Raw genomic sequence first — 13,245 nt, forward strand, 5'->3', positions numbered from 1 at the left:
ATCGTGGCCCATAGAATATACAGAGTTGTGCTGATCTGAGCTACTTATTGAAAATGTATATGAACTTTGTGCTGTATTTTTATTGAAAGATGTCAAAGTATGTAAATATACAGTTCCATTTTTAGTAAAAAAAACATGTCTATTTTAGTTTAAATTATTATGCATTTTAAATGTCTTTTTTTGATGGTAGAAATGCATGAAATTTCATCATTCATGAAGCACTTTCTGAAGTCAAAAATATTTATTTGTTAAAAATAAATCATTGCATTATAATTAAGACGTACAGTACAATAGGCTTGATGTTACAGTTAAAATAATGTTATTATCTGTCTACATCTTTTAGAAGATATGAAAATACAAGAACATATCACAAAAAAATAGAAATTAGCTTTGCATAAATGTAGGCCTACATTTTGTCAAAAGGCTGGCTGTATTATTGCCAGTTACAGTATTCTGATCTCCTTTCACAATAACAAAACAAAAACAACAATAATTGCTTTTACAAACAAAACATACAATTATTCAATTTACATTCCCAAGTCACCAAGTACTTTTCTTCAGAACAGCCATTTTTCTAACTCTGCTAATATCTCACAAATTCCAAATCCAGAGCTGTCTGGTGCTATGTTGCAAAATGATGGAAAATATTTAAAGTGCCAAAAGTGCCAAAGATAAACCATGGCAAGCCAAAGAAAATGAGCAACATAGTTATATAGGGTAGAGCAAATTCAATTGTTTTTTCTTTTATCAACAGGATGCATTTATCTACGCAATGTTTATCAGCTTGTCAGGTTTGTCCGTTTATTTATAAATATATATTTTTCAAACCTTATACTCAATGTGCACTCTTCAAATTACTAGTCTTTCAGACCAGCAATGCTTCCTTTAATGGCAATAATGGCCAAATCATGTTGCTCATTTAAGACTGAGGGCACTGCTCTGCCCAACTGCCTATTTATTCATAACTTTGAGAAAGGGGTATGACCATGATCTTATCTTGGTTGCAGTGAAAGCTCCTTAACCCTTGAAGATGTGACACTGCAAATACCTGAAAGCAACGGAGTTCTAGAACACTGACTTGGAATTTTGAAAAAAGAAAACATTCTAAAGAAAATCTGCTCTTGAAAGGGTTAAGTGCCACATAATCTGGTGTCTGGCTCCATCTCTTTACATTAAGGAATGGCATGAATTGCCCGCTGACATCACCCCAAACTTTAGACCCTGGAGACAGCAAATACCGACGTGCCTTCTCCCAGATGCCCATTGACCGTGGTGCAGCAGGGACCTTCACATTTCCTGACACTGTGGAAATCCAAATGTTTACACGCTGTTGAGAAACAGCCCCAGGTTCACCATGAGAGTCATTGCCTAACTGCGGATCTGAGCAAATAATACAGGGTAGATTCTGATAAAACGTTTAGCCTCTGGAAATCTGCCAGCCTGCTGGTGTCTGCAAGGCCCTTCGGACAGGTTCGGCCTGGTCACGGAGCTGGTGTTGTGTTGGGTTTCTTTGTAGTGATTTATTAATTCCCTCTATTATTGAATTGCAATAATAGTATTGTGTTTTTGCCATTTCATTTCATTTGATGAGCGCATGCTCTAAAACTGTAATTAAAAACCCATTAATTCAAGACCTATCAATACACCAGCGTTTCTTCCCTGCAATATTGTTTGACTTTTTTTCTTGGATCTCTGTCAATACGTTAGATTTGCATTATACTTCTCCAGCTAGATGAGAACACCCAGACTGCGGTGGGGATTTCTCTAATGTCCACATAGCATAAAGGCCGTGAACGCAGCTAAGGCTAAAACTATTTTCACAATCTGCTGTTTAAAGTCCATATATAATTAACATTGTCTATGCAGCTAATGCTAATAACAGTTTAGCAATCCGCTATTTAACATCCATATGTGATGTACACCATCTACACAGCTCAGGCTAATGCCACTTTAGCAGACTGGTTTTTAACAAACATATGCAACGCACACTGCCTACACTGTAATCTCCTGACCAGGTTTGGTTTAGCTCTTCCCCAAAGTGGGGTGGAAGGCACATTCACTGATATATGTTTGTCTCAATCATGAATATGTATTTATACCTTGGGTATTACTGATAACACACAAAGGTATATTTTGAACGCCGCATTTAAGGACTATAAACACAGGCAGAGGGAGTCAGTGAGCCTTTTTCAATGATAGGAAGGGAATTACAATGGTCTTGCAACAATGTTTTAACACTATAAGTATGACCTATTGTACCCTTAACATATGGAATTCAATGGCACTGTGTGTGTGATCAGTGGGCTTGAGAATGATACTGAAATCTCTGCCTATTTTTGGGGAGGCTTTGTGTGCATCATGTGGATGGGGATTGGGCTTGAGAATGACACTGAAGGCTTTGTGTGCATCGTGTGGATGGGGATATTCACACACCGCACCCCAGCAGGTGGGCCCAATACTTTTTTGGTTTTGCCCACAAGCTCAGACCGTTTCTAGAAACTTCTCTCTCACCGCACTTCGTCCCAGATTAGGCAGAGTGTAGTATGTCCCAATAATGCCTCTTTCAGAAAAAGCTCATACAGATTACACAGTCAAGGGAATGTACAGACAAACAGTAAAACATAGCTTTAAAGTAACTAACATGTCAAAAATGTAAAAAGTTGTGTAGTGTAACTGCTCAAGAAGATGGCTCCATTTTCTTTCTCATTGTTGGCCTTTATAGTGCCTTACTTGGCCTTTAAAATGTGTGATGATTCCCCATAACAGTCCACATAAAGTCGCCTGTGTATGTATGTGTGTGTGTGTTTATGAAAAGCATTAATAATGTGGATAAATGTGTGTGTGTGTGTAAGCTTGCGTGTATGTATATGTGTGTGTTTGTGGACAGCAGTGATAGTGTGGGTAAATGAAGCACTGGGGTTGTGGACAGCAGTGATAGTGTGGGTAGATGAAGCACTGGGGTTGTGGACAGCAGTGATAGTGTGGGTAGATGAAGCACTGGGGTTGTGGACAGCAGTGATAGTGTGGGTAGATGAAGCACTGGGGTTGTGGACAGCAGTGATAGTGTGGGTAGATGAAGCACTGGGGTTGTGGACAGCAGTGATAGTGTGGGTAGATGAAGCACTGGGGTTGTGGACAGCAGTGATAGTGTGGGTAGATGAAGCACTGGGGTTGTGGACAGCAGTGATAGTGTGGGTAGATGAAGCACTGGGGTTGTGGACAGCAGTGATAGTGTGGGTAGATGAAGCACTGGGGTTGTGGACAGCAGTGATAGTGTGGGTAGATGAAGCACTGGGGTTGTGGACAGCAGTGATAGTGTGGGTAAATGAAGCACTGGGGTTGTGGACAGCAGTGATAGTGTGGGTAGATGAAGCACTGGGGTTGTGGACAGCAGTGATAGTGTGGGTAGATGAAGCACTGGGGTTGTGGACAGCAGTGATAGTGTGGGTAGATGAAGCACTGGGGTTGTGGACAGCAGTGATAGTGTGGGTAGATGAAGCACTGGGGTTGTGGACAGCAGTGATAGTGTGGGTAGATGAAGCACTGGGGTTGTGGACAGCAGTGATAGTGTGGGTAGATGAAGCACTGGGGTTGTGGACAGCAGTGATAGTGTGGGTAGATGAAGCACTGGGGTTGTGGACAGCAGTGATAGTGTGGGTAGATGAAGCACTGGGGTTGTGGACAGCAGTGATAGTGTGGGTAGATGAAGCACTGGGGCTGTGGACAGCAGTGATAGTGTGGGTAAATGAAGCACTGGGGTTTTGCTGTCATTCACGTGGCTATATTCACACATTAAACACAAAGTCACTACTGGCAACCATCATAAGAAAATACATATTCCACCTCCTATAGCCAATCACAAACTGTGAAGATGCCAACTGCCAATGGGTTTTTTCATGAGCTCATCAGCTTGGATTAATCCACAGCCGTATTGGCATTACTTTAGTAGATAAATCAGGGTACAGGTTAATAGTTCCTGGTATTCCCGCTAAACTAAGATTGCCATCATCTGTAAACTTGGAGGAGAACCTTCCTCCAGTATAATTATCCTAGAAAATATATATGTCAATATATCCCACTCTTTAAATATAATGTATATATAATATATCCCATTATAAAATTCTATTTATTCAATGGCACTTCCTGTGTTCTGCCGCAGTCTGCATAGCGACTGTGGTGTTGATGTGTGAATACAGCCAGACCTGCGCTCTACGTGCACCCGCAGGACTCCACGATCATGTCGGGCACGTCGGCCTTCACGATGCTGTGCTGCGTGTTAAAGTACATCATGGAGAGCGGCCGGCGCTGGATGGGCGCGCAGCAGGACGACACCACCGTGTGGATGCCGTTGGCCTTCAGCTGGCTGAGCACGGTGGCGTGGAAGGAGGAGGCGATCCCGGGGGAGCCGGCCAGGTGCGGCGGGCACTTCCCCATGCAGTAGTTCATGTGGTAGCCCTCGGGCGCGATGATCCACTCGTGCCACTCGATGTCGCGGAACTTGATGTAGAAGTCCTTCTTGCAGCAGACGCTGACGTTCTCCCCGCACCTCAGCGAGCGCTTGCCCCGCGCGCGGTCAGACGCGTCCTCCTCCCGGGGGCGCACCTGCGCCACCAGGAAGGGCCGGTGGGAGGGGTCTAGTGGCCCGTCGTGAGCGCACAGGTCCCGCCCCCCCGAGGCGCAGAGAGCCTCCAGCCTCAGCCTCCGCTGCGCGCCGTCCAGGAAGGCCTGCAGGGCCTGGGTGAGGGGGAAGGTGTGCCAGCCACCGCGCTGCACCTCCAGGCTCTTCTGCAGGAGCAGGGTGCGGTTGTCGCTCCGCGGGCCAGAGAGGTAGATCTGCGCGGCGGCGCGGGAGTCCCGGGAGGCTGCCTCGGGCGCGGGCACGTACAGCCACAGCGTCGCCTGCAGCACCTGCACCTTCTTATCACGCTCCTGCGCAAACTGGAACGTCAGGCTGGGGTGCGCGCTGTTGGAGTCTGGGTCGTCTGCGTTGGGGGGGGGGGACATTGTAAACGCTAGAGAACAGTATGTCATCTATCACAGTCAGGGTGCAATCGTAGAACAGTTTGAGAAATAGCTTGCTACAGTTACATGGCTGCAACGGTTACATTACCAGAAAACTATAAAGCAACACGGCCGTAGGACAGATCTATTCACAACACAGATGTATTGTGTTGCATGAATTGCCTGGTAGGCCTACTTGTTAACTAACTACAACTAAGAAGTTAGTATGTAGGCCTACAGCTTGGTTAATGCAAATCATTCATTCATGATAACAACTACATTAGTTAATGCCAATTCATGAACCTAATTGTAAAGTGTGACTCAGATATCACAGAAATGTGTGTTTTCTAAATATAGGTGAAGACATGGCAATTATTATTGCTTTATAATTGCGTCATCACTGCGGATCAAGTCCTTTTAGGTCTCGCGTCTACCTTAAATGGTGTATCATTTTCTGCATTATTTACAGAACCAAAGTACATCAGATATAGGTCCGTTTCTGTACACCATTCGGGACCTCGGCAAAATCTAAATTGCTGGGCCCCTAAAAACATATCTCCATGGAACGATAGTCTTAAAGGTATACTTACATTATATTCAAACCATAGGCACTTCATTTTCTGAGTAACACATATGAGCACGCGTATATCTCTTCTTAAACATTATAATTAATTTCCATGAACATTTTGAGGACATTTCTTTCTGAAAAATCACATTGTGTGCGCGCATGAATGTTTCGGAGGGGAAGAATGGAACGGAACCATCAGAGCCGTGGGTATCACAACATTGGGCTTCTTCTGCTGACTAAATCAATGACAGGGTCGCTCTGCACGCGCCGCCACGTCTGATTCTCCGATTACGTGCCCTTCCTTTTTATAAGCACCAACTCATTTCCAGGTCAAAGTTTTCCGGTTTATTAAGAGATGTTTATTTGGTAGTCTACTAGCCCTGCCCGCTGCGACTTTTACATCCGTAGTTACAACCAACGCCTGCATATTCTTGCATAGATCATACTGGGATTTGGGATTTGGTTAGGCGTAATCTTTGCCTTTGGTGAATGAAAGACGATGTCAGTCTTTGCATTCCCTGTTCTGGATTTAAACTAAATTTAGGCTATGGCCAGTACTATTGTGGTGAAGGCTATATGTAGAAATGGTCACCTTTAATATTTTTAAGATGAGAACCACGTTGATAACATTTGTTAGTATTAACCCTTATTATGCAATCAGAATAACACAAATCATAGTTACGAAAGGCTTGTTGCATTACATGGTAATGTGTATCTCTAATTCCTGTCGGTAGTTAGGAAGGAATGTCCATATCCATCCAAATATGTTTTGTCCACACAGAGAAAACGTCCGAAATAATAAAACACAACCGAAACGACATTGGTCAAGACACAGACGATTATAAGCACGTGAGCGGTAGGCTACTCGCAGTAATAGTGTGGGTAAATCTGACTCGCTGACGCTCATTTCACTCCCCAGGTATCTTCAGTTATACCTGTCAATGTTGTAACTGAGTTCCACAAAGAAACAAAACTAACACAAGCAAGCAGATCGGACAGAAATAGCACGTCGCGAAACTTACCCGTATCAGCGAAACTCACGACTTCGTACCCCTGCTCTTTTGCACGCGCGCTCTGCAGATTGTTCTCCAGTTCGAAAGTGCCGTCCTGTCGGACTCTTCCCGCGTGGAGCTTGCGGAGCGCCGTGAGGAGCGCAGCCCGTGGCACCGTCTGCGTGATGTTCGGCCGCTCTTTCAGGTGCAGCTTGCTTAGGATCTGCTGCTTGGCTATTTCGATCAACAGTTTCTCTTCCGAGCCCTTGTCCATCGTCGGCATGCTACAAGACCCACAAGTAGCTGCGTTCGCACCGCTGGCCACAGCCGCCAATACCTCGATCACTAAGACGGTTAGCGCCAACAAACTTGACAATAACAACGAGTGTAGCTTGCAGTGCGTATACGCGCGCATCTTGGCGAAAGAATGGAAGGAAATAGTGTACAGTAGTCTTGCAATAACTTACTTCCGTCCAGTACTATATTCTCTCAGCTGATAGACCAGATCAAAGTACGGAAGCGTTCCTGTAAATGACGCAGACCTGACTAACTCCTTGTGGTTTCTGGTGATGCTGTCAGACACCGGGAGACTGGGGTGACGGAGGACGGTAACGACACTTCCTACACCTGAGGCCGGAAAGATCTAGGGTAATCCATCAAAAGTTGCGACACGTTAGAGGGATGCACCAATGAACGACTCGTAAATATTAGAGAGAGAAATGCGGGGGGTCCATCGGGTGGGGAGGGATCACAGGCCAGGTGAGGTGACATAACCTATAAACGGCTACATGTCAGCATGTATGTTCTTCTGTAACAGAAAACCGCTGATGGGCTCCAGTGCCACTCCACCTAAATATGCCCCTGTATTCAAAATCTTTATTTAAACACGCAGAAGACTCGTGGTGTGCCTTTTGGAACTCTTCCAGGGAACATGGCTAAATGCCGGTAATTTAGCACGGATATCCAAAGTACGAAATGATTCCTCTTTGATCCACTAACCTTTCTCCGGCATGCTTTCTACGCACAGTTTTTTTTTGTGAGTGAAGGACAACGTGTGTATAGTAAACATGATGCAATGGTTTAATCATCGGTAAGTGCTGTTTTCCCAAATAAGGGGAGAATGATACAGATTACCTGTACGATCTTGTACAGTCGATCTTGTGCAGACACCCTACATGTTTATAGGTATGACATTAGTCAGAACATTCGCCTAATCATTCATTATACAGCCGGAAAAGCTTTGATTTTAAGGAAGAGCGCGTAGGCGAGACCTGGGCATAAAAGAACACGGGGCATGTTTAAACATGAGGATTTTGCCTAGTTGCATTTGCGCAAGAATGATGGGTTTGTGTTCCCTAATTTATTATGGCGACACGCTTCTCATATGTGAGTGGCTGGACGATTTGAAAACTTCATCAGAAGTTATTAACAAGTCTATTTTAGCACCATGAAAATTATGTTTTTTCATCAAACTATTTTTAGAATACCTGATGATATGTGATCGCCACAGATTCCAAATGTAGGCCATTTAATCACCGTCTCGTGGGTAATAATACTGTATAGATGCGACGCATGTCACGAGCAGGCAGAAACTGTGAGCCTTGCTGGAGTACAACTAGTGCAGCCGGGGCACGTTGGAACGCTGTGCTCCAACGTGCCCCCGCCTGTTATAAATACATCAGCCACAATAACTGTTAATGCAACGTTGTATAGACCATCCCAGGTAGACCACGCATTTATTCAGTCCGATTTCGCGCTCGCTCTTAACAATCTCTTCCGAGACTTCAATTTCATATAAGTGGTGTCATATGTGGTTAGTAGACAAAATTATAGACAGTTTCTACAATTTCCAAATTAAAAATGGCAAGAAATGTTGGATTCACGAGCTTTTGACTTGTATTAAAACAATGCTTTTTCCAGGCCGTTTTCAGACAATTTGGATGACGTTTAAACTTTTTTTTCACGTTGGATCAGTTTAATTCCTGCTGCTTTCGACTGAACTATAATCGCCAGGAATGTCCTAGAACTGTAGCGATGGTCTATATAGTCATTTTACATTTTAGTCATTTGGCAGACGCTTTTAATCCAAAGCGATTTACAAGTGCATAGGTTCTTCCACAGGTTAAAGCATCAAATCCCTAACTAGTAAAATACGCAAGGGCTGTTCTAAACATAAAGACAGTCATCGTAAGTGCAATTTTTATTTATTTATTTATTTATTTATTTATTTATTTATTTATTTATATCAGGAGGGAGGACTAAGGTATAGTTTGAAAATGTGTGTTTTTAGTCTGCGTCGAAATAGGGGGAGGGATTCTGCTGTCCTGCAGGGGTAGGCACCAGAGGAACCAGAACGGAAAACAGGCATAGCAAAGGCACGCATCTTCTTTCTGGATGAAACATATTTGCTCTAATATGTGTATATATTTTTAATGAGGCGAAAACCTGAAGGTGTTTGGTTGCTCAGTCTCCCCTACCTCAGGTCCAGTCATTGATGAGCACGCGCAGAGGTTCGGTTTGTAGTTCCACGTGCCAGGCGGGTTTGCTCCAGTTATCGGTTGCTTCACGGTGTAAAGCAAACTGACCTGGTTCATTTGACTTAAAATTTACTTAAAACCTCATTCTCTATAAATTAATAACTCCCACATCAAACATGGCTTTTGTCTTTTCTTTCATTTAAATTAAAAAACGCCTTTTTAGAATGTATATAACATTATAAAACTGTCCACGCTGGACAGTCTAACTGTCCATGCTGCAGGATTCCAGTGGCCAGCATGATACAGGTAATCATCCACAGGTATGTTTTCAGTTTTACCAGTCTTACATCTCTGGGTAAATTATATATTTACATGCATATCTATAATACAGCTACACCTTTCCAAGATTTAAACCTTTCCTACTATTGAAACCTGAGATTCATGCATCCATGTAATCACAAGCCCCGTTTCTACCTTCAATTCCACATGGAAAGATCTTGTTTTTGAGATATGGTCACAATAGTTCCAAAAGTGTGTTTTTTTTTGTTTTTTTTTACTGTATGCACAGGCAAGCCTTCTCCTAAATATTTTGATACTATTTATAAAAAAGTTCTATTCAGGAAAAAAAGAGTAAATTTTCCCATTGAAGAACATATTTGTGACAACGCTTGATATGCTTGAATGTAAGCTGTTTACAGCAGGGATGTACAATTCTGAGCTGGTTTCTGTTCCAACCAATTCATTTATTTTTCTGACAGGTCTATAAATTATGCTGGTTCACTCCTGTACTTGAGCATGGTAAAGTCTTTAGGATACACTTGCATTCTGCAGCTGTAACTGATGCATGTACAAATGTCTGATCAAGACATTATTTAGGTAATTAAATTATTAAGAGCAGAAGTTGGCACAAAATCCTGAAGCCGATCGGCCCTTGCTGTGCACTCTTAATTTAGAGCCACTCAGAATAAATCATGAGTTGAGAATGATATGGTTTCAACTGACATTTTTGAAGAAATGGGTTAGGGTCAAAAATATGTTGTTGATAGGGCACTAAAAATGTGTGAAGTTTTATACAAAAATACTGTTTAGCAGTATGAAAAAATTTAAAATGTAAAAGTCGTATCTGCTTGGAACCCATTCACTTTGGAATCTTTTCTAATTCTCAGATCACAACATTTACATACATATCACAGCAATTTATCAAGGACTATACTGAACACAATTAAATATAAAATGGCATGATTTGTGTGTTTATAGTTCCCTGTCATTTGCCATTTTTTCCACTGATAAATTATATGCTTCCAGTCACACGTGTGATAAAATATACAAATTTGCATTGTATAGCTATTCAATTCTGTCTACCAAGGCTATATTACTAACTGCTGTCTGTAGAATACTGGCATGAGAACACTTAACCACTGTGTGATAATATCAAAGTCATGGCCTATAGTCAGATGTTGGATAACTTCTTGTCCACAAGCCAAAGTTCTTGTTCACAAGCCAACCCTTTTAGGTTATATTTAGTTGTATTTGGTTTGTGCATCTACCAAGCTGTTTGTTTCGTACGCAACTGATACAAAATTAGTCAACCTGTTTCTCAACCAAAAACAACTTATGTTTAATTGACCAACATTAAATGGACACGCTGTTTACTGGTTTTAAAAAAGATTTGTTTTTTGAGTAGATAACCCAGTAATTACATTAATATGGGGGCGACATGGCTCAGGCAGTAAGAGCAGTCGTCTGGCAGTTGGAGGGTTGCCGGTTCGATCCCCTGCCCGGGAAGTGTTCCTGAGCAAGACACCTAACCCCCAAATGTTCCTGACAAGCTGGTTGGTGCCTTGCATGGCAGCTAATCACCGCTGGTGTGTGAGTGTGTGTATGAATGGGTGAATGAGAAGCATCAATTGTACAGTGCTTTGGATAAAGGCGCTATATAAATTCCTACCATTTAATGTGTCATTGTTGCTCAACTGCAATTTGTGTGCATTTTTGAATGTTTTATTGTTATGGAATGTGTATGACCTGTTTCAGTCAACTACTCACAGGAAGGCTGACAGGAGCATGAGCCAGTTGTATGCACTGTGACTAGTTACTCTTCTGTAATTATCTTACACTACAAAATAAACGACAAAACATGTATTTTTAACCATTTTAATATGTTTCCACTCTTTATTTTGTCTCCTTTGACCACTAGAAATGTGCTAAATTATTCTTTTCTAATTTCGTTTACCAGAATCGTCTGTATTATTTGTAAAGACCCCTGATTTATTTACAATAAAAAAGGATTTTGAGAAATTATTTCAGCTTTTTCACGTAGTACAATTTCGCCATCTTGTGGTGAGTTGTAAAGATTGCAGTTTATTCAAGTGGACAGCTCACCTGAAAGTTTCTAAATCTAGCATTAAATATGAAATTAGGCTACCGTCTAACAACAATGGAAACAGGTAGTGATTTACCAAATGAATACAGAAACATAATCATTCTGGATGACAATGCTCACAGACATTTTTGTTTTACTACGAATCTCAACAAACACATACAAACGTTAGCTAGTTTGACATAAAGTTAACGTGATTATTTGTACCAAAGTCAACAAGTAATGTCTCGGTAAGAAGTAATGTATTCTGAGATATGAATGACATAATTATAAATCGTGATTGAAGACGAAGCCAGCAGGAAATGATGACGTTGTACCCTCGTGCGTGAAGGACTGACGCTATACACATAGAAGCCGGAGCCGAGGGGAATGGTGTTTTGTTTCTTTTTTTCTTTTACTTTAAACCCAGAGTATTTATTCTTTAGTCACTATAATTTCTATTCTTTATTTGATAGCTCTAAGTTTAGTCTCTCATTTGGTCTTGATTTAGCAATTTACTGTTAGGTTGCCTCCCACGCCGTGCTGTTTTTGACAGTCGGGGTCGCGATCAGATAGCAACGGGCTAGCCAGCTAGCCTTAGCCAGCTCTCGATACAAGGTAGCTACGCTTTTTATCACCAAATTAATCTAATCAACAATAGGTATCTAATGCTATCAAGAACAGATTTGTCGAATATAAGTCTGATCGCAAGCTTGCAAACGTTATATTGCTTGTCAGCGGGAAAGTGCGTTCTTTGCATCTAATTTGGCTAGCCAGCGTGTCGGGTAGGAGGCTAGCGTTATCGCATTGTTTTCTGCTTGTTTAACGTTAGTTGCTAGCTAGCTAGATTGTGGTTAAATAAACGTTGTGCACCTTTATTAGATCATCAGCTGACCCGCACTCTAGTTTGCTATCCCCGAGTCAAAGGAAGGAGACCCACCTCGGAAATTCGCATCTTCTGCTGTCAACTGAATGAAAACGCACTGAAGAACGGTGAGTTTTGATTTATATTTGAATGTTTGGAAATAATGTAAGCTAAACTACGTTACCCGGCTCTCGTTCTTATGTAGTAGTTAGCTCTAGATCGCTAGCTGTCTTACCGGGGCATGGCGTTAATGCTGTTTATACTGGTTACAAAAGTAGGTTGTCATATTTGTCTAAATTAATTATCAACACTGCCGATAGGCAGGGATGTCTAACAGACGCATGCCATACGTTAGCTATCTAGCTAGCTGACCTTAGTAGTACTAGCTAGTGGCTAGGCTAACCGTATACCGAACTTAGCTTTACATTGAGAGGGATTCTGCCTGAGCATCATATTTTGAACAGCTCCAAATGGTTAACCAGTTAGCTAACATCATATTTGTTGCGCATGGTAAGGTAGCATACAAACTAAGATGGCCTGTCTCGCTTTTCGTTCATTGTCCTGTATGTTTATTTACTTATGCCGGTTGGTACGGTGTCGCCGGTCATGATACCATGTACGGTTTTGATGATGTGAATGGGATTACACCACTCAACATAACTTGTTTTATGTTCTAAAGAGACACGAATTCCGTTTGCGTGACAACTTCGACAACTAGCGTTGTACACCGAATTAGCCACATTTTCCTTCAGGGATGTGTGGGCGACCTTTGAGTGTTTCGCTACCACCGCTGTTTCTCACCGCCGTTTTACACTGTCAGCGTGGTATTGTGTAACGTTATTTCACTAGCGAAATCGCAGTAGGCTAAGTTACAGTCTGGGGGATATGAATATATCGGATCTGCAGTGCAGGTCCAGTTTAGTTGTTACGACTCTGGTTGTGGAGCGCGTTGTATCTTCAGTAGTTGATGAAATTGAGCCAAA

General features: G+C 42.1%; 2 protein-coding genes across 2 annotated transcripts in view; one reads left to right on the forward strand and one right to left on the reverse strand.

Annotated features, from left to right (window-relative positions):
• Window positions 1-222: 222 nt before the first annotated feature.
• LOC133109335 (inhibin beta B chain) lies at window positions 223-7,398 on the reverse strand. Its single transcript, XM_061218621.1, has 2 exons — window positions 6,592-7,398; window positions 223-4,982 (listed from the first exon to the last, which is right to left on the reverse strand). Exons 1-2 carry the CDS (start codon window positions 6,974-6,976, stop codon window positions 4,210-4,212), a joined length of 1,158 nt encoding a protein of 385 aa, XP_061074605.1. The 5' UTR covers window positions 6,977-7,398; the 3' UTR covers window positions 223-4,209.
• Window positions 7,399-11,757: 4,359 nt separating this feature from the next.
• LOC133110134 (R3H domain-containing protein 2) overlaps window positions 11,758-13,245 on the forward strand; it is a 93,844-nt gene continuing 92,356 nt past the window's right edge. Inside the window, 2 exon segments of the mRNA XM_061220015.1 lie at window positions 11,758-12,015; window positions 12,280-12,390. The gene's annotated coding sequence lies outside the window, so the exon portion shown is untranslated.

The sequence above is a fragment of the Conger conger genome, chromosome 14 (genome assembly GCF_963514075.1).
Source record: "Conger conger chromosome 14, fConCon1.1, whole genome shotgun sequence".
NCBI classification, from domain to species: Eukaryota; Metazoa; Chordata; class Actinopteri; order Anguilliformes; family Congridae; genus Conger; species Conger conger.

Coding starts and splice junctions, on each gene's coding strand:
- LOC133109335 (XM_061218621.1), bottom strand. CDS start 6,976: ATGCGCGCGTATACGCACTGCAAGCTACACTCGTTGTTATTGTCAAGT. Junction 4,983..6,591: donor CGTGAGTTTCGCTGATACGG/GTAAGTTTCGCG, acceptor CCCCCAACGCAG/ACGACCCAGACTCCAACAGC.